Source organism: Lingula anatina, chromosome 6 (genome assembly GCF_051362555.1).
Source record: "Lingula anatina isolate TDL-2025a chromosome 6, LinAna3.0, whole genome shotgun sequence".
Classification (NCBI taxonomy): Eukaryota; Metazoa; Brachiopoda; class Lingulata; order Lingulida; family Lingulidae; genus Lingula; species Lingula anatina.
Genome location: NC_141772.1, coordinates 14353434 through 14380148, shown reverse-complemented (window position 1 = coordinate 14380148; position 26715 = coordinate 14353434). Strand labels below are relative to the sequence as shown.

The 26715-nt window shown below is 36.6% G+C and overlaps 3 protein-coding genes across 5 annotated transcripts in view; 1 reads left to right on the top strand and 2 right to left on the bottom strand.

Annotated features, from left to right (window-relative positions):
* The window catches only part of LOC106164952 (protein Cryzl2), a 31406-nt gene extending 18209 nt beyond the window's left edge, over positions 1 to 13197 (bottom strand). The window contains exons 1-10 of one of the 3 annotated variants that reach the window (XM_087016264.1): positions 13070 to 13197; positions 12141 to 12267; positions 10559 to 10655; positions 9938 to 10074; positions 9535 to 9644; positions 9222 to 9303; positions 8808 to 8989; positions 7909 to 8137; positions 7567 to 7673; positions 2865 to 4865 (exon numbers count right to left, since the gene is read on the bottom strand). In XM_087016264.1, coding sequence (XP_086872390.1) covers positions 7575 to 7673; positions 7909 to 8137; positions 8808 to 8989; positions 9222 to 9303; positions 9535 to 9644; positions 9938 to 10074; positions 10559 to 10655; positions 12141 to 12267; positions 13070 to 13146 — 1140 coding nt within the window. In that variant the 5' untranslated portion in view covers positions 13147 to 13197 and the 3' untranslated portion in view covers positions 2865 to 4865; positions 7567 to 7574. Of the gene's footprint in view, positions 1 to 2864; positions 4866 to 6208; positions 7674 to 7908; positions 8138 to 8807; positions 8990 to 9221; positions 9304 to 9534; positions 9645 to 9937; positions 10075 to 10558; positions 10656 to 12140; positions 12268 to 13069 lie in introns of those variants that run through there. The other 2 variants (XM_087016265.1, XM_013543008.2) reach the window with 2 other exon arrangements.
* Positions 281 to 3353, top strand: LOC147761215 (uncharacterized). The gene is made up of 4 exons (XM_087015223.1): positions 281 to 419; positions 750 to 1813; positions 2232 to 2386; positions 3197 to 3353. The coding sequence occupies exons 2-4, from the start codon at positions 1127 to 1129 to the stop codon at positions 3351 to 3353; spliced, it is 999 nt and encodes a 332-aa protein (XP_086871349.1). The 5' UTR covers positions 281 to 419; positions 750 to 1126.
* Positions 13198 to 15831: 2634 nt separating the features above from the next.
* Positions 15832 to 22376, bottom strand: LOC147761214 (uncharacterized). The gene is made up of 10 exons (XM_087015703.1): positions 22099 to 22376; positions 20590 to 20808; positions 19757 to 20065; positions 19400 to 19528; positions 18814 to 18936; positions 18335 to 18466; positions 17790 to 17921; positions 17361 to 17564; positions 16629 to 16919; positions 15832 to 16222 (listed from the first exon to the last, which is right to left on the bottom strand). The coding sequence occupies exons 1-10, from the start codon at positions 22229 to 22231 to the stop codon at positions 16215 to 16217; spliced, it is 1680 nt and encodes a 559-aa protein (XP_086871829.1). The 5' UTR covers positions 22232 to 22376; the 3' UTR covers positions 15832 to 16214.
* Positions 22377 to 26715: the final 4339 nt, after the last annotated feature.

Sequence of the window (26715 nt, the reverse complement as noted above, 5' to 3'; positions counted from 1 at the left end):
GTTGGTAATTTGTTGAGATATGTAGCATGGTTCTCCAAAAAGTAAAATAACTTGAAAAGAAGAAATATTCATAATACTAATATATTGTACCATATTTTCTTTAATTCAATGTCCACAGAGTTTACTGTACAAATACAGAATATCAGAATTTTTTATTAGTGAAAAATAGGCATCTTTTTAAAAGTAAAACTTGAACATGAACTGAATAAAAAATGAATGATGTTTTCTGTTTTCAGGTAACAGTCTCCACTTCAACTCAAGGTAACAGTCTCCACTGGAAATGGTCACTGCAGTCACTCAGTCGGTTTAATGTACCTGATTTGTCACTTTCTGAAGCTCGGTTTGAAGGCAGTTCCTCCACTTCAAAGCAAGACATCCCTCCCACAGACTTGGCACATTCCAAACAGACATGAAGGCAGGTGTAAATTTGATTTTGAACATAAAACAAGTTACCAGTAATCAGCATATTATTGTACATGTTGTATGACCAGATTATCTGGTAATGATAAACATTTCTCAACATATTTATTCTACCCCGATTACTCCACAGCAAAATACTAATCTAGGTGCTCTTCACAGCAACATATACTAGTATATCATGAAACTAAAAATATAAACTTACTATAAAATAGGAAGTAAAATTGACCAACAGTTACAAAATCAATATAAGAAGTTAAAATCAAACAATTCACAACATTTGTATTCAAATTGTTTATTTAATTCTCTACCATGTCCATTTCAGGTATCAGTACAACAACCGTACAGGACATGGGGATCTCGAAAGTGAAGCCACAACACCAACCGCCATCGAAGAAACGCCGTGTGGTCGAAGGGTTCCTTCCTCAGAACTATTGTCCTGTAAAGCAGCCAATACCATCAGCGGCCTTCGCCACATCACTTGTGCAACAGCTTTCCGCGATCGGCAGTGATGCCCAGCTACTGCGGTATCTGCCCACTGGAGAGTCTCTGTCCTCTATGGTAACCACAGACAGTAAGTTTGGCCCTGTACCCCAAGGCTCTGTGCTGTCGTACCAACAAAAACCAGAGAGGAAAGAACAAAACATCATCAACCATGCAGAGCAGCCATCATTTCCAGATTTTCCACTGCCAGCTTTGACATGTGAGTATGCCCATGTACTCGGGTAGGAAGGAAATGGATTTTTACGCTGGACTCGGCGTTACACGATCCATTGCTAAAGAGACAGAACAGCTCACCAGAGACCAGAGTATGAACAGGGTGTGGCATGATGTACGTAAGGACCGCTCGACTTCGTCTGTGTTCAAGGACATCTTTGTGCGGAGGGCAAATCATGAGACCCTATCAGCCAGGCTTCGTAACCAGAAAAACATCCAGACGGCTGCAATGAAGTATGGTCTAGAGCATGAGCCAGAAGCTGCACAGTACTACGCTGAGGTCACTGGTAACAACGTGTACTTGTGTGGATTCGTCATCAATCCCACTGCGCCGCACCTTGGTACATCACCAGATCGTAAAGTGTATGATCCCAAAGCTGACGACAAGTTCGGACTTCTGGAGATCAAATGCCCAGACAAGAAGTCTTTTCACTCTTGTGAATACCTAAAGAAATCACCAGATGGTTCATACAAGCTGAAGGTTAGGCACCAATACTATGTTCAGATGTTGGGACAGATGGCTCTCACTGGACTGAGTTGGTGTGATTTTTTAGTGAAGTGTGAGTCAGATTATCACCTAGAGCGTGTGCAGTTTGACAGCGACAAATGGAAAGATGATCATTTTTTTTTTTCAATTTTCATCTGCCTCAGATGTGTGCCGATAAAGCATGAAAAGCGAGTTTGTAACCTGAACTACATGTACTTTCCAAATCATGATTTTGTTTACTGTGTTTCAATTCATGGCATACATGTATATATATATTAATTTATAGTATTTGTAGTATTGCAGTGCATACATTTGTACAGTATTAACTACAATTGATTCTGGTATTAATATTTCTGTTTGATTGTAATAAAATATAATGCATTCAATCTGGTTTATTCAATTTGCATTTTTATTTACTGTAAACCTTGAAAAATAGGACTGCCTTTTATTTTGGTGAACTTGACAAATTGAAAATAAATTTGATAAATTGCGATGATATTGAGCGCTTCGATATAAAAACATGGGAATTATTGGTAGGTAGCTTAATGAAAAGTGGTCAACTTCATATGGCCATAAAGTTCTGACATGAAAACCAATTTCTATTCTTTAGATATCACAGGCTGAAAACCAAGACGAATACGCCAAGTCACTCAATAACCTTTCCAAATGGTGTTTTGAGCAGGGATTGTCTGTGTACACATACAGAAATACCGAGGCCAGGGACAGCCTTATTCAGCTTATAATCAAGAATGAAATTTGCTACCGGTAGGTCGGACAAAATTGCATTTCATACTGTTCCACAAAAGTGTTCCTTCATTGGATCGCAGAAGAAAAGGTTATTGTCGTTCTAGACGGTGAGATATATCTTATGCGATAACCTCTTTCTATGTCTCTGTAACTTTTTATGATGCAAATGGTCAATGCACAACGTTCGCCCAACGTTTTGACATGAACGGTATTTCATTCAATCAATCAAATTCGTAGCAGGATGGGGGATCAGTTGTGTTTAGCTCAGGCACTTGTTGTTGCGAAAGTGGATAAGGACCCCAAATATAAAACGGTAATCGATCACCAATGTTGCGAACAATTAGAGTCAGCCCAAGACTTAAAAATGCTGGAATACAGTTAGTTCCTTTTGGTGTTCCTGAAATTATTAAGTTTCAGTCATATTTGAGCAATTATCAAATATCTGTTTTTTTCTGGAGATCACTTTATGAGTTTAATTCACAAAAGGGCCACCAGCTTTAAAGGAGTTGTTTTTATTTCATCATAAGGGTCATTATGATGTCATAACATCGGTAACAGGATTCATGCGTAGGGTGTACTACTGTACGGAATGCAATATAGGTTTTGATCACATTTGTGATCATTCATGTGAAAAATATTGCGAAATGTGTAAAAGAGATTCGTCATGCACTTTTGAAACATGGCGTCATTGCGATGATTGTAACAGAAATTTCCTCTCGGATTGTTGTTTTTGCAATCATAAACTTGTGCCAGAAATTGGTAAATAGTCTGTCTGCAAACAGTTTACTCTGTAAAAAGTGCACCAAATTTGTTGATCATCAACACGAGGAAAAGCAAGTGTAACACTTTCAAGAGTAGGACTTCTCACAAGTTTGTGGAAGATGGTCACAGGTGTTTCTTGCAAATTGAGAAAGATGTTGATGACGAAGATGATTTGCTTCATAACATGGATGAGAATGCACTGGGAAGATCAAACCTGCCTTAAAACGCCCTTTCATTTTTTTTTTTTATTTTGAGGCAAAACCATCACATGTACATACCCCTAACCTTGTGGTCGCTCACAGGAAATGGCACCATTGTCTGAATTTAGATGTAACCACAACCAGTACATGTGAACTATGTGGCCAAAATGAGTCCCTTTCTAAGGGCTATTTTCCCCACTTCTTTAACACCCCTGAAAGCCAAGACTATAGGGGTAAGATGCACGACACTAAATATTACAGTCGTGACTCACTGTCTGCCAGTGTCTGGCAGTGCAGTGCATAGCACACTGATCTAGTCAGTCAAAACTATCTATTTGATTTCCAAAAAGAAATGCTCACATACTGCCGCATGGATGTCACCATCCTTCAGCAAGCATGTCTCCGATTCAGGAAATTGATGCTTGATATAACAAGCGAGAAATGTGAGGAAATTGATGTGTTTTACAGATCTATCACTATTGCCAGTTCATGCAATGTTGTGTTCAGATCCTTATTTCTTAAGGAAAACATGATTGGCATTATTCTAGCACTGGGGTATAAGCCAAAAAACAAAATGTCCGTGAAAGCAGCTAAATGGCTGAGGAATATGTCGGAGTGTGACAATGTCTTTATACACCATGCTCATAATCAGGGGAAAAAGAAAATACGAAAGTATATTGTTGATGGATGGGCATCTCAAACAAAGACTGTCTATGAGTATCCAGTATCCTGGACAGCGTCATGGGCAGCTACCTTGGCAACTTTACCAACAAGCTAGATGAGGGGGAACACATCACCACGTTCATTTCAGCTGGACCGACAAACTACGTGTACATTACTGAAAAGGAGAAAACAGTTTGTAAAGTGAGATCCATCTCAAGGAATTATGAAACCTCTCAGATAGTGAATTATGACACTTTGCGTAACAACTCACACTCGCCATTACCGCATATCAGTCTCATTTTGACTTCAAGCACTTCCATTTTCATAAACCGTGTGGCAGGTGATAATCACATATTCACAGCAAATACTTGGGTGGGAACTATTTACTCCCTTTACAGCAGTTACTTGTGAGTTAATATCTATGTCCATTTGTTCATTATTGTTGCTTCCATCCATATGTTTCTTTTTATTTTAGCTTTTTTTTTTTTTTTTTTTTTCCTGTCCTTTTTGCTCCTTTTTCTTGTCGTCAATTTACCTTTACTATGCCCCTACCCGTTGTTTGTATCGCTGGCCACAGTTTCGTTACCTGTCTCAGTGATTTTTTTATACCCCTCCTTCTCATGCTTCTGTGTCCTGCTGCGATGTCGTTCTTCATGGAAGAGGTGGCACCACTCTTCCACAGTTTCGTTCTCAGTATCTTCATTCTCTTCGCTCCTCAAAACCTCAGGTTGTAATTCTTGAACTTGGTACAAATGACCTTTCCTCTCGAGATCCTGTGGTTCGATCTAATTAACACCATCCATTGGACTGGTGTTAAGCGTATTGCTGTCTGTCAGGTTATACATAGATCTGACTGTTTAAGAGGCAGGAAGCTAAATACAGAAAGTATTGTAAATTAACTATAATTTCCTTTATAAAGCAATATATTGTTATACGGGAATCATTCCTATCTATTTCTCATATGCCCCATCGTATGCATTAACTATCTCCGGGCCATGACCCAAAGCACGAGGCATTGGACCAATCAGTAACCTGAATCCAATCATGTCGGCACAACATAATAACAAGGGTGCAGATAGACAGTGACCGCGAAAGAGAAAAGACAGGAAAGAATTTACCCATCAAGAAAGAAAGAAAAGTATGCCAAGGAATACTGTTGTATTTTTATATCTTTACCAAGCTTTCATCCCCACTTTTGACCTCAACTCAGGCCTCCAGTAACCAACCCATTTCTTTCCATAGTCAACATGTATCACAGCCAGATCACACTACAACACAGGGCAGATCACTGATTACCCCTCTGACACCACTGGACAGCCATGTGTCAACCTCCTTACATGCGAAAATTTGGAATAATGAGTATCTTTCCGGGACTTGCTATCACCTCATTCCAATGCATTTACTACCTGTGACCAAGCGGAGGAGTAACAATTCGTTCAAAAAAGGAAGACAGATGCAGAGGGAAACATGGCCATAGTCTATTCATCGGTTTCCAAGAAAAGCACCCAGCTATCATTTGCTCAATGGCAGGCGACCTTCAATATCTTCTCCATTATATAGATTTCTAATATAGTAGTTCAGAAGTATAATGCTTCAAAAATGTTTGAAAATAAATATTTCATGTGCAGACCCTCTGGCAGCGAGTTCCAAAAATGCAAATTAAGACTGCCAAGGGGACTCCCTCCATACTTAAGGATACCTGCAAAAGACACTGCCATGGGAGACTGGATGCTCTTAGAAACAAAAGGGAAGTTTGGCGTAGTCAAACGTTTATTTATGGCGACGGTCTGATTCTTCACAAGTTGTTAACATTTTTGCTCTAGCCTCGGATTCAATGCTGCATCTATCGCGATCAGACTCCCTGTCTAATCACGGACGTTTATTATGGCATAACTTGCCGAAAATTTGCATAAGCCTCGGATTCAACGCTGCATCTTTTGATCAGACACCCTGTCCAATCACGGACGGGGGTTTCACTTAGGTTCGCGCCTCAGCGTTTAACCAAATGAGCGTTACTATTCCTTCCCACTCTGCTTTACACAAGGTTCTGTAGTGTATGCAATTGTCAGAATAATTTTACGTTCGCCATCTTCAATTTTGATTGTATTACCAGTTACGGATTCACAGATATTTCAAGTCTGGACTTTTGGCGAACCTGCTGATAGATCGACGCATCTCCGACTTCCCCACGAACAGAACTCCAATTTGCTACAAGTAAGTTTTTTCTTTATTTGAGTTATTGATTTTGCGAATTATAGTAGCATATGAACTGGGAGAGTTCAACCTCATTACCTATGTGCTAGAGTCCAATCCAGACCTACATAGACATCTAGGATGTCATGTGAAATCTGTTCATTTGCCATGGAGTATAACTCCAGGATTGGTGTGTTGGTACCGCAGATCAATGGAGAACAAAAATTTTCTTCTCCATGGTGATGTGCATGAATGTGGAACTGGTGAATTTGAGGAAAAATTGTGGATTCAGTTAGCGAACAGATATAAATTATAGGATAAACAATATATATATGCACATACTACTTTCATAAACGGTTTCTTTTTTTGCAGAAACATGATCTATCAGGTCACTGGAATGACAATATTCCACCACAAAAGAGAAGGTGGATAAAGAGAGCACTCTTCAAGACCAGTGCAACATGTGAGTGGACGAGGATCGGTATAAGGGGAGGAGACCAACACTAGGAAGTATTATGCAGCGGTGTAAAATATCAATGTTAAATATCAGATGTAGATATGCAGCAATATAACTTCCACCAGTATTAAAATCACAGAGACTATGGTTGTATTCAGGGGAACTTTTGGTCAAATTATCAAATAACTGGAAAATGGTCCACCATTTCAAATTTCTGAAATGGAGGTCCAACAAAGGTATGCATATGAAAATGCAAATCTTTAAAAAAAAAGTGTACAATTTTTTTTTTTGGATAGCTCTTGTGGATGTTCAACAACAGCATGCATATGGCAGTGTGAAATGATAAATAAATTAATAAATAATATTAGTAAACCATGTATAATATTTCTTATGAAATCATTTGTGGATGTTCAAAAACAGATGCAAATACTACACTTTAAACCTTTTCAGCAACTGCATTAAGACAAGTTCATTCACAGTACAAAAATAAAAGCTATCACCTTCATCTGTCTGCAGTGTAGTAAGAAAAATTCATAACTATAAATACTTAACTAGACACTCATGGTGCTCAACTTTTTACTAAAGATGATATCAATAGAAATGCGTACCCTGATTATCAAACCATAAATATCACACTGTTCTCCTATGGCTCTAACCTGCATGCCATTCAAATCTGTAATCAGCACCCTGATTATCATAGCATTCAAACTTAATTAGTACTGGCACCATACTATTTGATCCAAGTCCTAAGATTCCAGGTTTATACATATATACATAATAAGACTTCCTAAACATCAGGGAGTAAATGCACAGATATTGCAAATGACAATACATATTCATATATATTATGTATTTCAATATAGTGGTATATACATTTATATATATTTATATAGAAAAAACACAGTGAACTATATTGCCCCTACCCTGGGGATCAAATTATTTTGTCAGCTGGTAAAGAACTTCTTGTTACGTCCAGGATGACTTTTCCTGTGGATTTCCTAGATTTGATGTAATCAAAAGCTTCATTAACCTAAAAATAAAAATAATTTAAATATTTATTATAATACTTCAACATGCAATCTTTATAAATCATCTGAGAGATTAACTCAACTTAATGTCTTAGTTGTCCTTAAAAATAATCACCTTCATGAATTACGGAGTTATTAATCAATAACAGACATTCAAAATTTACACAGAACAAAGGGACATATATGAGAGAATTCCTGCAGAAAAAGGTCATGCACTATCATGCCTTCATGCATTACCTTGTTTAGCGGGAACATCTTGGACACGTGCGGCCTAATCTTCCCCCGGTCCACACTTTCCACTACTTTATCTACAGAGTCCGTAAAGGCACCAGGATTATGCTGAATAAAGCTGCCCCAATACAGGCCCATGACGGAGCAGGATTTGAGGAGTAAAACATTGGCAGGAATCTTGGGAATGTCACCAGATGCAAAGCCTATCACAACCAGTCTTCCTTCTACTGCGATGCTGAAATGTTAAGAATACTGCATGTATTAACCAGTGCTGCTTCTACTACAGAATAAAACGCAGGGTTGAATAGTAGAATAAAAACTATTTGACATTATTATATTATATTATATTATATTATATTATATTAAGAACATTACTGAAGCTCATCTTTCAACAGCTGACCTAAAATGTTGAGAAACTACTATTTCTTTTCCAAAACAAAGCCAAAACCTCCATTGTTATGGTTAAGTGATTATCCAGTCTCAACACCATTATTCCTGGTTTACTTTTTTTGTCTTGTCAACTAGACAAAACTTTGAGCTATACAAATATGCTTAATAAACAGTCCAGCATGAACTTCTTGTAACATCTTCTTAAGGTGTGCAAATTCCACACTTAGCAATCTTTAAATTATGTATGAGAATGAAAATTGTGGTGGATTTTTCAAGTAATTATTCAGTATCTGAGTTCAGCTGGGTAATGAGCTGGTAATAGGAGTCTTTAATTCTTTTTTATTTTATCAACAGTGTATTTTTAATTTTTTATTATTTTTTAAAGTTTATTTCTGCCATTACAACAAACACAGTGTAGAATTTAGTTAGTACTAAAACACAGTGTCTGTCTGCTTTAAAAGAAATGAGCAATGGTAAATCTCCAGGCATCGATGTTTTTTTTAATTCGTTCCTACCTTTTGAGAGCATCTTTGAAAAACTCTCCCCCAACTGGGTCAAATATAACATTAGCACCTCTTCCACTTGTTATATCGAGAACCCGCTCCTTCAGAGACTCTTCACTGTAATTGATCACGTGATGAGCTCCCTTGGCTTTCGCCAGCGCACATTTTTCTGAGCTGCCACAGGCTGCAATAACCTGAAGAAACCATCACAAGCAATGCTTTTATCAGGTAGTATTTCCACAGCAAATGTCTTCCAGTACATCATAAACACATAACAGATAATTTGATGGTCGTTCATAGTAAAAGTCATTAAATAAATAAAATACAAAAGAATAATTGATATTCTGATGGTGGTTCAGTGTTAAAGGCAATAGCACATATTTCTTTTTGAAAATAATTTCCTTGAAATAATTTATAGGAACTTACATTTGTTTTAAATACATTAGCTGCTATATCTACTGCTGCCAGTCCCGTAGCTCCTGCTGCTGCCAACACCAACACTGTCTCTCTAATAAATAAATAAATAATGAAAGTGTCAAAGTGATGAATTTAGCACTACCTTCCCTGTAATTAACAGCAAGTGTTAAAATTGTTTATTATACCTTCCATATATTAATGTCTATCTACAGCATAGTCATCTATTTAAAACACAGCTGATGAAATTCTTTTTTGCGTTACAACTGTGGGATGAGGAGGAAGTTCTATGACAGTAATAGATCTATAAATATCTTGCACCTACCCTGCCACAACCCGTGCTCTTCTCTGTAGCGCCATCATGGCGGTGCCATAAGATGCAAGAAGCCCTGATGCAGGACGATAATGTAGAACTTCTGGGATATGCCAAAGAAGCTGAAAAAGAAAGACAAACTTGTCAAAAGAAAAAAAAAGTTAATTGGAGGATCTTTTTTGTTTGTTTACAGCTTAACTACTACTTGTATTATGAACAAATGTTTAATAAAAATTGCACCTGAAACTTTGTATCAAACTTTAGGATGCACCTGACAACACAGGTGGTTTAAGCAAAACATGTCAGAAAAAAACAGCGAGAAAAAAGTTCCCGTTTTTCGTCCATTTCTTTAAAGTGTCAATGTCTTGAAGGACGAGTCTCCAGTGTCTATAAATAGATACATTCCTAAACAAACCTTTTTATGTGTCACACACATTTGTCCAAATCCTCCTTTTCCACCTAGAACTCCCGTCAGTCCCATGACACGGTCACCTGGTCTGAAGGAATGGACACCTTCGCCTACTTTCATCACCTGACCTGATATTTCCACACCTAAAAATACAGAGACAATATAATTTAGATCTAAGATATGAAGTTCACCTAATATTCATGAAGAGTTAAAATACAGATACTGGCCCAGACTAGCACACAAAGTAGTTTTACTCATTAAAATTCTTTGTTCCCAATTTAAAAAAAATTAAATTTAGCTTCAGAGTTCTCACTTGAGTAATAGCAATGAGATGGAATGAACCACCAAAGCAGAAGCTGCTACAGTTTTTTATGTGTGCTGTTTTGGTGCATAATCTATTGCTGCATATTGAGCAAAAAAATTCAAGCTGCAAGACTTGGCATAAATTAACAGCATGAGGAAAGCAATGTCAAGAACTCAGATATTACACGAAATTTGAAATTCTTGAACAAAAGCATACAAATGAATAAAAGATTCTATTCTTCTTTAAAATTTCTAAGAGTGAATGAAGTCCTAATAAGTGGATTAATTTTGCAGAAAATCAAAGATATTCATATATTATCTCACCAGGAATGAAGGGTAGATCTGGCCTCACTTGGTACTGTCCACTACACATCAGAATATCAGCAAAGTTCACCCCTGCATTGTGAACCTCCACACAAACCTGTAGACCATAGTACAAAATACCAGCTTATAATCTACAAGCATGTCTTGCCCTTTTTTCTGTTTATTTATTTTATTTTTTTTTTTAGTACATGCATCATTCAATTTTTTCATTTTCTTTTCGAGGTCTGACTTCTGAGTTTATTGTGAAGTGTGTGTGTGTGTGTGTGTGTGTGTCTGTGTGTGTGTGTGTGTGTACTAACATGCTTCGTTTTATATACTGTGTTTCCCCTGCACTTAAATGAGCGAGGCGCCCGCCTCGCTGAAATTTGCAAGCGCCTCGCTGAAATTTGTCAAAAGCACCGCCTCGTTGGGCTGAATGGAACGACAAAGTATATTTTCACTCATGCTAACTGAAAATTATATTTATTTCTAAGCAAATATGGCATTTTCTGTTTACATACGTAATCCCATGCTTCTGAGCACTTGATTTAGCAGTAACAGAAATACGCATGCGCGTATGCCTAAAAATAACAAGCAGTTACTATCTCCCTGTAAGTGCCTCGTTTTCGCAGTTGTGCTAAGTATGAGAGACGCAGCGAAACGAGGCAACTGTTCTTGACCCCATTTAATCACGTGTCAAGAATACACTTTCTCTGTCACTTCATGTTCAGACTGCCTGTTGTTTGTTTTTATAGTTTATGAATATTCACTGATAAAAAAGGAGCAAATAAAGTGGCCTTCGTTGTTTTTATAAACTTGGAGAAGATTTTCTATTGATTTACGGGTAAGTTTTGTGAAAGCAGTAGCGTTGTAAAACTGGGTCACGTCAGTATTTCGCCTGGAAACCTATGCATTGAATATGAATTCCCATGACCGAATAGAACCATATAAATGAATAAACGAAGAACTAAAATTGATGATAAATGTGATTTCAGTTCTAAATCAGTTCTAAATACCCTTAAATGCACCAAATTGCACCTCGATTAAAAAAATTTTCCGGGGGGGCATGCCCCCGGACCCCCCTAGTATTGCTGGGATCGCGGATTGCCTACCACCTCGCAGAGCTTGAAAGCCAGGGGAAACACTGTATATATATATATATATATATATATATATATATATATATATATATATATATATATATATATACTAACTTTTTTGTCCAAAGACTTTCAAAAATGGAGGATGGATCAACAAATATGATTTGGGAGAGTCAGAAAATATATCTGAATCTGCCCCTGGAATGAAGCTTTCCGACCCTTCATGACATATACAAAAATAAATATATGATGTCCCAATAAGAAAAATTTACTCAAGCTGTCTAACAGCAAGTCCATAGTTCAAATTTTGGTTACATGCCTACACCGATACTCCCTCCACAATCACAGATGTACTGAGGGGGAGTATTGGTGCGGGGAAGTATCGGTGCAGGGATGTACCGGCGCGGAGATCTATCGGTGTGGGGTCGTATCGGTACGGGGGAGTAACGGTGCAGGGGAGTATCAACATGACCCCCAAATTTTTACTCTTAACAAATGCTTACCTCCCCTCTTTTCAACTCTTCCTGTGATGCCACATCTTTCACAACAAGTGGTTTCCCCAGCTCTTCACACACTGCAGCCTTGTAGCTCTGAGCCAAGGGAAGCTCTTTGTCAAGTGACAAGTGGAGTCTAAAATATTGCAAACAGGACTGACTAAAGCTCAACTTCAAATGTGTATCTAGCCAGAGGCAAAGATTGACTGTGAACTTCTGCATATCAATTAGCATCATCCACAGTGACAAGTATTTCTCTCTAAATCTTTGTATTATTACTCTCTACATGAATCAAAAGCAAAATATGCAAGGATAAAAGGATGCAAAAAGTACATTTGTAGCAGAACACTCTCTAGAAATTTTAAATGGACAAAAGCACGACCGCACACGCCTTGCCGTGATGAAAACGAAACACTGATTAAAACCAGATGGCGACCCCAACGAACGAATTTAATTTATCTGCACGGGGGACCTGATCCCGTCATCACAAAAAAGCGAGAGCATTAAAAACACACTGCTACTGTAACTGAATGACTCGTGAAATTTGCATTCACTTTATAAATCACCTAGACACACAGAAATTAAGACATAAAAATCCATGGGTCAGAGCTAAAAATAATCTCGAAGTCAGTACAGCAGAAGATTCGAGATTTGAATAGCCTCGAAATTTTGAAACGGAAAACGAATTTCAATCAAATACACTTCAATATTTTAAAACTGAGGTAGATTACTATGACATTGTAAGTAGATTCTGTGGTTTTTAGACCCATTAACTGGTCAAAGTGAAGCACAACGATAAATATGATGGAAACAAACTAGAGAAAGGTTGTAGGAGTCGAGAAAACAGAGTGCTGAAAGCCCAAAGACAAATACAGCGCCTTCTCATTGGTGCAAGCTTAGAAATACTAGTGCATCGTTTCATTATCATGTTAGCTTACCTTCTAATGTGTTCTTTACCCAATGAAACTTCCCTTGGAGAAAGAAACAAGCGTCTGAACACATGCATGGTGTGCATGCAACTTTTAACACAGGTTGTGGGATTTTCCGATAGGAGGCGCTGAGGTTTCGCGCGCACAAGCTACTCCCCCATGTATGATGTTGGAGCACTGATCACTGTGCGATGATACTTGGCTTTCCTTAATACTGAACAAAATTCAAGTCGTTGCACGTGATCTACATACACTGTTATTTACAATCTTGCACTTAGTGATAAATTTTATAGTTTTAATGATTGTGGTATTGTTGTTGTCACTCAGAACCCTGACGCACCTGCATATATACATTGTACATTTGTACACACTAATTTTATCATAAAAAAATACGCACCAACCGAAAAGAAAATACGAAAATTAATTTGTCGTTTGAATGGGATAAATAAGTATGGGGCACGTTAGACCAGAAATTCTTTGCACTTTAAGCTAGGTGGTTTAACCAAGGAGTTATAACTCCTTGGTTTAACATTGTTAAAATTTCTTGCTTAAAGACACTTTCAAAATTAATTTTAAAAAATCTCGTCTAAAACCGATGTTGGTGATGACTTCACCATTGTTGACTAAAGAGTGACATAACGCACTCAAAAAGTGAGGAAAACATCGCAACGATGAGGTCTCATTAGACATACATGTAGGAATAGAAAAACACCTGCTTATTGAAAGGACCATATACATGTACCTTTGGACAATTTAAAGGGATAATAACTCTTCGTATGATATCTATATTTCACAATAAAAACATTGTGAACAACTCATAGAAATATAATATATTCTGTTTTACCACAAAAACGGCAGTTATAGCTATTATTCTGATATCTGAGCTTGTCTTCAGATCACGTGACCTCCATTGATGGCTGTACTCTGTTAAAATCTCTTAAGAGATTTTAACAAAAAACCAAACTTTTTAGAAAAAACCAGGGACTAACTTTGAATGTTAAAATGGATTCATTAACCATTGGTAAGTATGGGAAAATTGTTGTTTACTCCAGGAAAATTCTTTTTTTTTTTTTTTTTTTTTGCCAAAACAAAGAGTTATTATCCCTTTAAAAGACACTTGAATGTAAAGGCGCTGATATATCCATTAAAAATTTTATTTGCTTTGCAATAGTAGGCCCCTAATAGAATGTTGAAAAAAAGAGAGAAAACGTAGTGACATATATTCCACCGCATGGAAAACGCTAAGTTAAGTGTTGAACTTCGTTGAACTTTGAAGGAAAAGAGAATAACCCATCCCATCGCTAGGACATTGGAAAAACTTTATTAGCATTGGAGCTTTGATTCGGAAAAATTTTATTTAATACTGCATTTACATAGCAGTTATTTTAGGTATAACTGTTTCATTTTCATTTATAAAAAATACCATGGAATACATTTTTACACACTTTTATTTTATTAAATTGAGTTTTAGAGTCTTTGTTGAATAAGTAGCTCAAATGCGAAAGATACACGTATATTGAAGTTTATATACGTTACGTTGCATGTGTTGCAAGAACCCAAATATCTATTAATCAAATTTGTTTTGTTTTATTTAAGAGGAAAATGATAAAAGTATAAAACAAGTTTTTAATGAATAAACTTTTGTTTGAAAAGAAACTGACCAGCGCATATGACCATGCAGTTTGTCCTGAGGAAGGCTCTTGAGTAGAGACGAAAATTTGACAGTAGGAAAGCATTGCCTGTGAAATTATTAATTCAGCAATTCATGGCATTAATTTAACAAACCGTTAATTTGTTTTGTTTTAACAATGGTCTGTATCCCTGTTGCGCACAAAGGATTGTGGTCTATATGAGGGTCCAACCTGCCCCAAGTCAACGGGGCCAACTAGCCCCGGGTGCACATTTTTTAAAATGATTGCAGCAATTTTTGGTGCTACATGTAGAATGAACTACGATGATTTCTTTGAAACTTAAAAAAATAGCTTTAGTTCGATGCCCTATACATGTGCTATACTCGATCACAAGCCTATGAAAATTGATTTTAAAATTTCTTTAATAAAGTTACTTTTAGATGCAGAGATTTGGACTCACCGCTTAGGTAAAACTTTTTGTGCGACTGATGCTTTCTTGGTATTATTGGATACAGTCACTTAACAAAATGATGTGATCATTTTCTTAACCTCATTATTACTTTTTCATAAATTGGCGAGGGGCCAACGTAATGACATTCATGACGCAAATCGACACTAAAATCTAATTTTATTAAAGAACTTGAAATCAATCAAAATGTTTATTGAAGCGGCGACAGTCCAACTTGGAAAACCATAGAAAGAGTCACATTGTGAAGATATGGGCTGGTGGTGGTTTGATAGTACATAAATATGGCGTAGGTTTCCACACCTCAAACCGCCGGTGCACTGACTTATGTTATTTTTTTCTCTTATTTTATATAAACTAAAATATAATTATAGAACTCCCCAAAGCAGATAAGAATGTTCTTTATGTATCAGGTATATTAATTTTCAGGGAGTTTTTTAAAAATTAAAATGCAATGTATGTATGTACTGTATAATAACAAAAATGATTATAATTTGTAATAGAGTGGCGATAACTGTCTAGTAAACGGCTGAGTAAATATAATTTGTTGGCGTTATTTCTTTCAGCGAATTTTTTGCATTGTTCATAAGAAAAGTGTAAGTAAGCATTTAAGACGATAAAGTAGGATCACATTAAATCCTTGGTGAATCGGAATATTCAACACGTAGTTATTTTGACTGCATTTATTATGGTCAGAAAGAAGCTGTTATATAATCAATGGTAAAGCTGGTGACTTGTAAGCCCATAAGGCTAGACCGATTCTTATATATTCATATTACATATTATGTATTATATTTGTATATATTCGATACTGTCACAGAAATCTATTTAACTATTTAACGGGTAAAGTTCGTATATGTGTGCCAGTAAATTACTGAAGTCAAAGATCCACCTTCGTGGGTGGCATTTTCTCCAATACCAGTCACAACAGATTCAAGAGTCTCAGGGTTAAAAGCGCTCTTTGATTTCAATGTGGCAACTAGCGGGATTATTTGACTCTTCATCTTTATGTACCTGTCTGGATGACGCGGCGGACATTTGGTGACACTCAAGGTTTCTAAAGCCCTGAAAATACAACACTGATCAATATTAAATGTACTCAGACAAGGGGAGTTGTCGAAATATTGTCTAGACGAAAGCACCGATGGGCAAATTACTTTTAAGTATTATAATAAGTGTTTATGAGAAATGCACTCAAATGTAAACTAACGACTTTTTACTAAAAAAAAAAAAAAAAAAAAAAAAAAAAAAAAAAAAAAAAAAAAAAACAATGACAAGGAGATCTCACTCTAAATCACGAATTAATTATTTTGAAGTGATTCAACTAAACTTAAACCAGTAGACTGTGATATTAAAGATTCAATTACAGGCAAGCAGGTTACAGACCGCTTCACTGTACTGAGTATTGTATTTTAAAGTGAAAAATTAATTAACAATGAAATTATAATAAAATTCAGAATATCTAACTCACCAAAAAGTGCTCTTATCACTTGAAAGACGAATCCAGTGTTAGTAAGTGGCGTTGCATCAGTTGATGGACACGTGGTCAACCGGTAAAGGGTCGTCCCAGCTTGTGGGAACGTCTGTCCACACGCTGTGTTTACAGGGTGAAGAACACAAGCGTTTTGGTTGTCAAAGGAAAGCGCCCCACAACTCGTGGTCAGGAGACATGTGATTAAACAGCGCTCAAAAGATAGACCGTTTAGCGGGAAACCGCCAAAGATGTTCTGGTCCGCCAGACTTGAGTTTACGAAGATAAATGCTATGTAAAAAATGATACAGAAAAAATGCTTTCAGGTTGGTTACGTCATTTCCAGGATGTGTCTAACTAGATTATTCAATGATGAGCTGACTATGTTCAAACCATGCGAAACATAGGAACAAGGAAGCATATGCATATTTTCATTTAAACTAAAAACCTTTTACCAAATGTGTAAAATTCGATAAGAAATGCTATTTTTCATTTTATACAAAGGAAATTTACTTAAGCAGTATTTGCACTAGCTCGAGTCAAAGGTTTAATGTTCAATATATATATATATATATATATATATATATATATATATATATATATATATATATATATATATATTACAACAAAGCTCATCACTTCAGTGAGCGTCTGCTTGGTTTAAAAAGTTAATCATATATATGATAAAGGTGAATGTTGCAACGCTTTAATAAAAGAATATTATCTTATTACCATTACAAGTTCTCCCATCGGGGTTCAGGGAGAAGCCAGCAAGGCAAGCGCACTGCGGCACCCCGCCGTTGTTTCTACACGTCTGTTGGCAACCCCCGTTGTTAATCAGGCAAGGGTTTAGTGCCTGGTTGATTCCCGGAGGTGTGTTTGATGCCGGTGGTAGATTGGTTGTTGCTGGCTGAGCAGTTGTGGGAGGTATATTGGCTGAAAAATATTCTTTTATTTTAGTTTCAATATAATTCAATCAAAATACTTAGATTCTATTACTGATCTAATAAACTACACCAATACAAGCGGAGATCGCTTGTTGAAACATTTTTGCAACGTTTCGCAGCCTTCGTGAATTCTGACCCTGATATATGAAGCTCACGGAAGGAGAGGTATATAATGAAAAATAAATTCGTATCTTGCACATGTATAATGACCTACCAACACAAGTTACTCCGTTGTTGTTTGAGGTAAAACCTGCATTGCATGAGCACAGCGCTGTTCCCCCATTGTTCATACAAATCTGTTGGCAACCGCCATTTCCTATTAGACAAGGATTTGGTGGTTGATCCACTGAAAGGAAATTATCAAACGTATTTTTTTCATAAAAAGAGTAATATTTGAAGTGATCATAAAATATTACATCTTTAAAATTAAAAATATTTTCATACAATGGCTAGTTTTAAACTTATCTAATCAATTAAATTCCAATTACAGCTACGGTGGTTGATTAACAGTTGGCCTTGGGGTCAATTGAATATATACAAATTAAACGCATTTTTACGACCAGATTCCAGTCAGACACACTGCAGGAAAGTAGGTGGTTTGAAGTGACAAACCATGATCAGACTTCAGAGTTCATGTTATATTTTAACAGTATATGATTCTAGATTGAAATCTATCTCACTAATTACAAAATTAAAATACTTTCTTCGACAGTCGATATCAGTTACCCTTGGACTATTTAAACGTTGGTTTAAACCTACCATTACAAGTCATCCCGTTGCTATCCAAGGTAAAACCAGCATTACATGAACACTGGGCTGCTCCTCCATTGTTCGTGCAGATCTGTTGACAACCTCCATTGTTAGTCAGGCACGGGTTAGGTGACTGCGTAGCTTGAATTATAAACCCATAACCATAGTAACAAGTAAGACAAAGTTTTTTTTTGTTTGAACAGTCAATGTATTGTTTGGTCACCTAAGAGACGAATACCTGTGTGTCGTTGCACATGGACATCTCTAAGCCATTACATTATGTCTTTGTGTTTTAATTGGAATAGATTGAACAGATTGAAAATCATGTATGTCTTTAGTTTTAACCAATATGATATGTTGAGTTTTACCAAACTTACAAACTGTTACATTAAAACTTGTCCAAACAAATGACATCTCTTTATCTTTCCAACACTTTAGAGATTATGTAGAGCAAAACGGAAAACCCAAATTTAAAAGTATTTTATTACCTGAGCATGTCCTTCCATTGGGGTCCAGGCTGAATCCGGTGTCACATGAACAGCTGAAAGATCCAGGATTATTGGTACATCTTTGGCTACAGCCGCCGTTATTCACAGAACATTCGTTTATATCTGTGAAATATTATATAACGTAAGAAATCGTGAACAAGCAGTTTATGTTGTACCCTTGCATGAATTCTCTCTCTCTCTTTACGTTTTATTTTGTGCATTTGAATAATGTTTTAATAAATTTCAATTTATAAACAGGTGAAGCAATTTGTTCAGGTCTACATTTACCTTAGCCTTTATTGTCAATATTGTTGTACTATTGCACATCAACTATACAATGTCGTATTACTGAGGACGTAAATAGCCCTCAGACTGATAGTTATGCACCAAGAGATCTATCAACTCAACAACAACAACAAAATAAATAAGTAAATAAAATATTTATCACACCACGATTAAGAGTACCTTGGGACTTCTTGGGACTGAAAGGGCAATAGTTTCAATTTTATATTTTAAATTGAACCAAATCAATTATAAACTAAGGCAAATGTTCGTTAAAATTGACTGATAAATACACGTATCATACCTGCACAGGCTCTTCTGTTCCTAAGCACGAAGCCGGACCGACACGAACATAGGAAAGATCCTACTGTATTGGTGCATAATTGTTCACAACCTCCATTAAAATTCAGACATTCGTTTACATCTGGGACGGCTTAAAGACAAAAAAGGGGGTCTGTTAAACATCCTCAGTCATGTACAAAGCTATATTTTTCATATTGCAGGTATAAGGTAATTAATAGAAACAACCCTACACAATTTTATATCTACTGTAAGATGCATCTTACCACGCCATGTGATAAGGTATTATATTGCATCTAAAAAAAACATAAAAGATACTGCACTGTGAAAATTCAGATTAAAATCGTGCATGGAATCTTACTTGCAGCATTACATCTATAAACGACGGAGAGATACTTGTATATGTTGGGGCACGGGTCTCCAAATACGGCAGTGGTAGCCATCAGCATGCACCGTGACATGCCATTACAGCTCGCTCTCACAGTGTCGATTGTCGTTCCTTGGGCGCAGTTTCTCACGTTGGTCATCAGCAAATCGCTTGGAGACGGACAGGTGGTCCCGGTGTCTTCTATTCTTCCAAATACAGCCCCTACCACACTAAGCACTTGTCCAGCTGGGCAACTAATGGTCATCATATTATCTTGGCAAACGATTGATCGTAAAGGTGGATCTAAAAGATTGATGCATGACTGTTCGAACTTAAAAGTTAAATTTTATAATAAAGCAAATCGTTCTAACTGTGACAGCCCATGTGTCTCTCCATCTCTCGCCTGCCAGACGGGGTTACATTCGCAAATATGAACAATGACAAACAATACCCAGTGATATTTATGGCAAATTTTCCACCTTTGCAGTATTGACCTGTTCCCCTCCAACTCCCCCCTACCTTATCTTGACAGTCACTTGTTGACCAAAAATCTCTACAGCAATCAGTCTGAGAATTACGTTTATAGACGGGACTAAAAAAAAAAAATCCCCCCGGATACTATTTTGCAGGCAGGTGTAATAATGTAATACATATAATTGTTAATACTGGCTTAAGCCATCAACAAATATAGATTTATATTTATGCCTTATGTGATCCAAATCATTAATGTACATGAAGTAATAAACTATTACATCAGAAGCTACAAACAAATCGCGTCCTATGGTCTTTTTCTCATCATTCTTTCCTTTGCTGTTTGATATACTCACCGGGACAGTCGCACTCATAGTAAAGGCAAATATCCAAGACATCAATGTCCGAAAGCACGCTTGCTGGATCTATTGCTTGTGTCGTTCTCGTAGTTATAGTGTTAAGGTTTGCTGGATCTATGCTGAATAAGTTGGCTGGGTAGTGCATAATGCTGGTATAATCGTAAGGTGTATCCAGAGTAAAGCTGTTTGTTTCTCTGTCGAAGTTAAACTCAAGTCCTATTTGTTTAAAAGAAAATGTGAACCATATTAGAGGCTGGGGTCATATTTTTTATAGACGGGACAAATATGTAACATTGATTTTATTTTTGATAATTTTACGTACACCTAATCATAAATATCGCAAAAGTATAGAAAAAGTCATTGAAAAAGAAGACAACACTTGGAAAACACACACACACACACACACATAATTATAAACAAAGAGGCGTCATCCCCATAACACGTCATTATCAAGGTCTTGATAGATTTACAAATTTAAAATTTAAATTTTGTAAGCATTAATTGCTTATTTATTTATGTAATGTCCCAGAACACCCGTAACCAGGGATTTGGTTCTGCAACTGCAGCATACACACACGCACGCGGGCGCGCGCACACACACACACACACACACACAGATAAGCATGTGCGTGCGTTTGTGTGAGTGTATTCGTGCAAGAAGAATTAAATATATAGTACTGGTCAGCATCACAGAACAAGAAAAACATAGGAAAAAGTCCAGGAATAATGAAGCTGAGTGGAGCAACACCTATGCCACTGTATCCTCTGAGGCAATATTCTAACAACAAAGTTTGGACCGTGTACCAAAAAAACTAATTAGATACATTAAAACATGGTTTGCATATAGCACGTTTAGACAAGAAATTACCGTAGTGGCCACATAGACATATGAAGGAAAGCAAACATGCAAGTCGACTGGCTGACCGACAGACATGCGAGCGGATGAGTGACCAGGTAGACAGACAGGTGGCCTAACTGACAATTATGTTATTGTCCTTCATACATGTATATAAATATACTTTAATTCTTTTACCCGCCCAAGTACCAAAAAAACTAATTAGATACATTAAAACATGGTTTGCATATAGCACGTTTAGACAAGAAATTACCGTAGTGGCCACATAGACATAGCAAACATGCAAGTCGACTGGCTGACCGACAGACATGCGAGCGGATGAGTGACCAGGTAGACAGACAGGTGGCCTAACTGACAATTATGTTATTGTCCTTCATACATGTATATAAATATACTTTAATTCTTTTACCCGCCCAAGTACCAAAAAAACTAATTAGATACATTAAAACATGGTTTGCATATAGCACGTTTAGACAAGAAATTACCGTAGTGGCCACATAGACATATGAAGGAAAGCAAACATGCAAGTCGACTGGCTGACCGACAGACATGCGAGCGGATGAGTGACCAGGTAGACAGACAGGTGGCCTAACTGACAATTATGTTATTGTCCTTCATACATGTATATAAATATACTTTAATTCTTTTACCCGCCATGATGTTCCCATTGAGAATATTCACGTAGTTATCCCTGTCTGGTCTTGATTGCTCGTGGTAGAAACCAAGGGCATGCATCATCTCGTGTATGGTCACAGAGGCGTCACGCTGGGTGCACCCTGGCATCAATGTCAACAATTGCTCACCACCATCTCTGCCAATTAAGCTTCGGCAGCTAAAGACACAATAAAATTCATTATTACACCAAGGGGTCTAGTTCTGAATATATTGTGCTAATCTGCGTTTTGGAAGTGTGTGTGTGTGTGTGTGTGTGTGTGTGTGCAGTGAATTATATTGTAGACGATTAATTCCCTGGTGTGTGTGTCTGTGTGTGAGAGAGAGAGAGAGAGAGAGAGACTTACACAGTGCGCCTCCCCACGAGTGGTGGTCGCGCGGCTGAAAATCTTACATAATCTGTCTCCGTTGTTCTAGTTATCCATCTTATACAAGTCTTTGTATTATACTCTTGGATGGCTCCTTTTATTCTGTTTCTTCCCTCAGCAGCTTCAATGAAAAATACATTCTAAAACATTGAAAAAAAATTAAGTCGCTCCGTTACAGCTTCAGATCACAGAAACTGGACACAAAAACCAAAACACGCTGAATGGTAATATGAACATGGAGCAAAAAAAAATGTCAGTTTCATACTTTCCTTAACACGGAATGTAGTTCTAAAATGTAAACACGCGAAACTTACCTACATTCGCGTCTATGATGTATGGTACCATTGAGTCAGCCCATCGCCGAGCCGGGTCAATGGCCGATCTGAGTCCCTTGAAAAACGAAATGTGTGTGTGATAGATTTTTCAATCATTTTCAAACTGATTGTCTGGTTAGTTAAGTTAAGACCACTTGTGATAATAAAAACTGCGTAATATTGGCCCTTAAATTCTTTCCCTTTGGTTGAAATGAATACTAACTAAGCCAATTATGCCTAAAGAAATATGCCTTAGTCAAAAATGAACTCTGCCTTTATCTTGTTGCACTTTTAATATTGTTAATCTTTGTTAATATTTCAATATATGTGATATTTTACACTAATATTGATGAAATTTAGAAAACTTGTCCTTGAAAAAAATCATTATACTTATTTCTTTAACAACAATCTACTTGAATCGTTACTTAATCAAAAAGTAGTCCCATTACCTGGAATATTGCGTCGTTGTTGTAGACTGAAAGGAATTATCATATCATTTAATCATCTTCCCGTGAGGAATTATTCAACATACTGACGATAACGCCTGATCTTTGGGAATTAAAAATCTCGTTTCCCTATCTAGCACTGTCATTCACGTATTCGTTATTTACTTATTCGTTTATCTGATTGGTAAGGAGCTTTCGAATACAACGTAGATTTTCATTTTATCAAAGTACCACCAGGTTCTCTAACGTCCAAGATAAGGGGAGAGCGACTGAATATTGGTTATTCTTCATATACCTCTGGCTTGTGAAGGATGAATTAAATACTCATCTTCACATTCATTGTGCACGAAAAAGACGTGCATATATATATATATATAGGCCCCTATATTTTTAAATAAAATATATTATTTACTTCACGTTGATACCAAGTTAAACTTACGGAAATTTAATAAATTTGTTTTTGTCAAAAACAGTTATCCAGTGAAAATTTTACGTTAATTTGCTTTAAAAAAATTCGTTACACATGACTTCGTCATAATTACTGTGAACTTACCATTATATCTTTCAGCGAGTTGAACTCTTTCCTCTTGTTCCTTTAAGGTGTACCCTTTCAAGAGAAAAAGTGAATTAAAAGTATTATTATTATTATTATTATTATTATTATTATTATTAAATTGCTATAATCTGGTTGTCGTTGAGGTTTGGATTAGATATGAACGAAACCCATTATTCTGTAAAAAATGAAAATTGTTTCAAAGTAAAATCTGGGTCGCTTGGACAGAATCTGCATGAGAGAATTACTATCCAGATTCCAAACCACACCAATCTATTTTGACATTTATAGAACCACTGAAACACCTCCACGGCGCTCCTTTAAACTTCGTTAAATATCCCAGACTTAAAACATAACATGGAAAAAATTAACTAATGTTTGTGGAGCAAAATCATACAATCCATTTCCACGATATGTGAGTTTTTCTCATTTGGTTGAAGGAACACGAGCTTAATAGCGTGCAGAAGCACGATGTGTGGTAGGCCTGTTTTTTGTGACAATTGAAATGGCAATAGTTACAACCATTTTATAAGGAGTTATTTGCAACTAGTAAGCTCATACTTTTTATGAATGCATCCACTTGATAAAATAAGTCAAATACCAGATAAAAACATACTATATACACATTTTAGTCACATTTTTCGGACCCATTCCCCGGCCCCCAAAAAGAAATAAAAAATACACACCTTGGGTGTATTTGACATACTACAAAATGCTCCAAATTACACATCTCTTTGGTTAGTTTTCCAATATGCTGACGTTTTTTTGAAAAAAGAATTATTTCTCAAGTTGTTGACAGCCATTAGTGAAATTATCAAATAAGATAAAATAACTTCAAACGGTAAAAGGAACCAGACTGACATGTCTTTAGTGCACAAATAAATTGATATTATCCCATGATCCCAAATTGTAGGTCTTCTGCACGAGAGTGAATACATCGCAAAGAGTATTGGATGCCCCCTTGTGAAAAATCAGATTACAAATGATACAATTACAATTTTTTTCATGGGAATCCAAACCATTATAAAGCCTGTAATATGAATAAAGTTCAACATACTGATCGAGGAGTGTAAAAAAAAATTGTGAGAAAAGATTTTTTGGTGACTGTTATACATGTACATGTCTGCATTGGATTTGGCGGCCATCTATAGCTTCAAAACTTGCATAGAACTTCAGTGTTGATATTTTAATCAGCAAAACATCTAGAATTTATAATGATTTTACATTATGTGTGAAAAGTAATAAAATTCAATACTTTCACTCAATTTTAGTGGGCATTGTTATTTTGTCTGACTGTTGGGGCCATTTTGGATTTATTAAATGGCATCAATATGACCCTTAACCCTATTAACAAATGTCTGAATCATAATTGGACTGCAATATGGCACGGGCCAAGATAATGTAGGGTGGATATTTCATGTTTGCTAAGCAAGGATTTTTTGGAACTTTTAATGTGTTGATAAAGAGGCTTCAAAAAAATGAAGTGTGTAAAAATAAATTCTGTTGCGTTAATATTCAGGTTAAACTGTATATGTATATTGTCGGACTATAATATGTCACGTCTGCTGAACATATTACACGTAACTCCACGTAATTAAATTGTGACCTTAAATGGATACAACAATGTAGCCTCACAATTAGTTAATGTACTAGAATATTTTATTAGATCTTAGGGACCGTTCCCATAATCTATCGTTGCGCATCTGTGACAATAAAAACAGCCCCTTAGCAGACAGACAAGACAAGGCAGTTTGCGTAACAAGCGGTAATCACATCGACGTGAAGCCCAACTGTCACTGAGCTACTGCAGGGCAGGTACAATGCCATCTGCGCGCGTGCAGATTTAATTGATCCCATCTGGCCAAACGTTACAGGGTCGCCTCAGCAAAAGTGTCCACAATAATAACTGCATCCCTGGTAGAGGGTGACACTATCGTACTAACTGGATAGAACTAACTCCTGGGGTATTTTCGCTAAATTGCATTCAGTTTAAGCGACTTAAATGCCTGCACACCCCTTAAAGAACACCAACTTAAAGTACTTGGGTAAGGTCGGGAAAACTGTGGTCCATTGTTGTACATAATACTCAACGAAGGGGCGTGCCATAAAAATAAGCTGATTACATTGACTGCACCTCAGCGAGAATCCCCGCTGAGATAGATCAATCCGTCTAGCACGATAAGATATGGGAACTCAGTCTTAGTAAGTAATTTATATTGATGGGAGAGTCTGTCTGTAGTATTTGGTACGTCGGACAGGGTTGCACATCAGGGAATATTTTATCAATGGTGATAAGTAAAAAAACGCCATCAATAAATACAATGGAAACTTCGGAAGTTTTATTTAGCCGAAGGGTATGCGACAGGCATATTACAGCTAGGTAAGTACCTTCAGTTAAGGTCGCACATTGATGATTTTATAACTATCTGGGGAAAAAAGTCGCACTTATGATTCGGAAAAAAGGGAAAATCAAAGTTGTATATATTTAGGTGCAAGACAAAATCGTATTTGGATTTTGTAAAGCACATTTCCATTGTATTGGGGTAAACTCGTTCGCTGAACAGGAAAGATTCGCCAAGATATGAAGAGAACTACCAGTGTGTATCTTTTTTTAGTCTTTTGACTTTTCAAGATTAATGATAAAGAAACTTACGCAAATTACCAACGTTGAAACACTTGTCAGCAACGCTAACAAATGCCTTATAATCCATAATGGAAATAATAATAATATATCACTATGGTGGTATAGTGGAGGATAGCTATCGTTCTCATTACTAAATGGTGAAATTTATGATCGTCATTAAATGAATCTAACCCAACTCAAACTTAGTTTTCCCGCCTTCAAAGTGATTATAAAAATATAGCTAAGAGCCGATGGTACCGAATATCCAGTCCCGCCTCGAGCATCGAGTAT

Bases quoted from the DNA above. Each gene is read 5' to 3' on its own strand.
- LOC147761215 (XM_087015223.1), top strand. From the start codon at position 1,127: ATGCCCATGTACTCGGGTAGGAAGGAAATGGATTTTTACGCTGGACTC. The intron at 1,814-2,231 runs GTTTGTAACCTG...TCTATTCTTTAG, and splicing joins CGATAAAGCATGAAAAGCGA to ATATCACAGGCTGAAAACCA. The intron at 2,387-3,196 runs GTAGGTCGGACA...CATCAACACGAG, and splicing joins AAGAATGAAATTTGCTACCG to GAAAAGCAAGTGTAACACTT.
- LOC147761214 (XM_087015703.1), bottom strand. From the start codon at position 22,231: ATGCCAGGGTGCACCCAGCGTGACGCCTCTGTGACCATACACGAGATG. The intron at 20,066-20,589 runs GTGAGTATATCA...TCAATCTTTTAG, and splicing joins CTATGAGTGCGACTGTCCCG to ATCCACCTTTACGATCAATC. The intron at 17,922-18,334 runs GTAGGTTTAAAC...ATTTCCTTTCAG, and splicing joins CAACGGGATGACTTGTAATG to TGGATCAACCACCAAATCCT.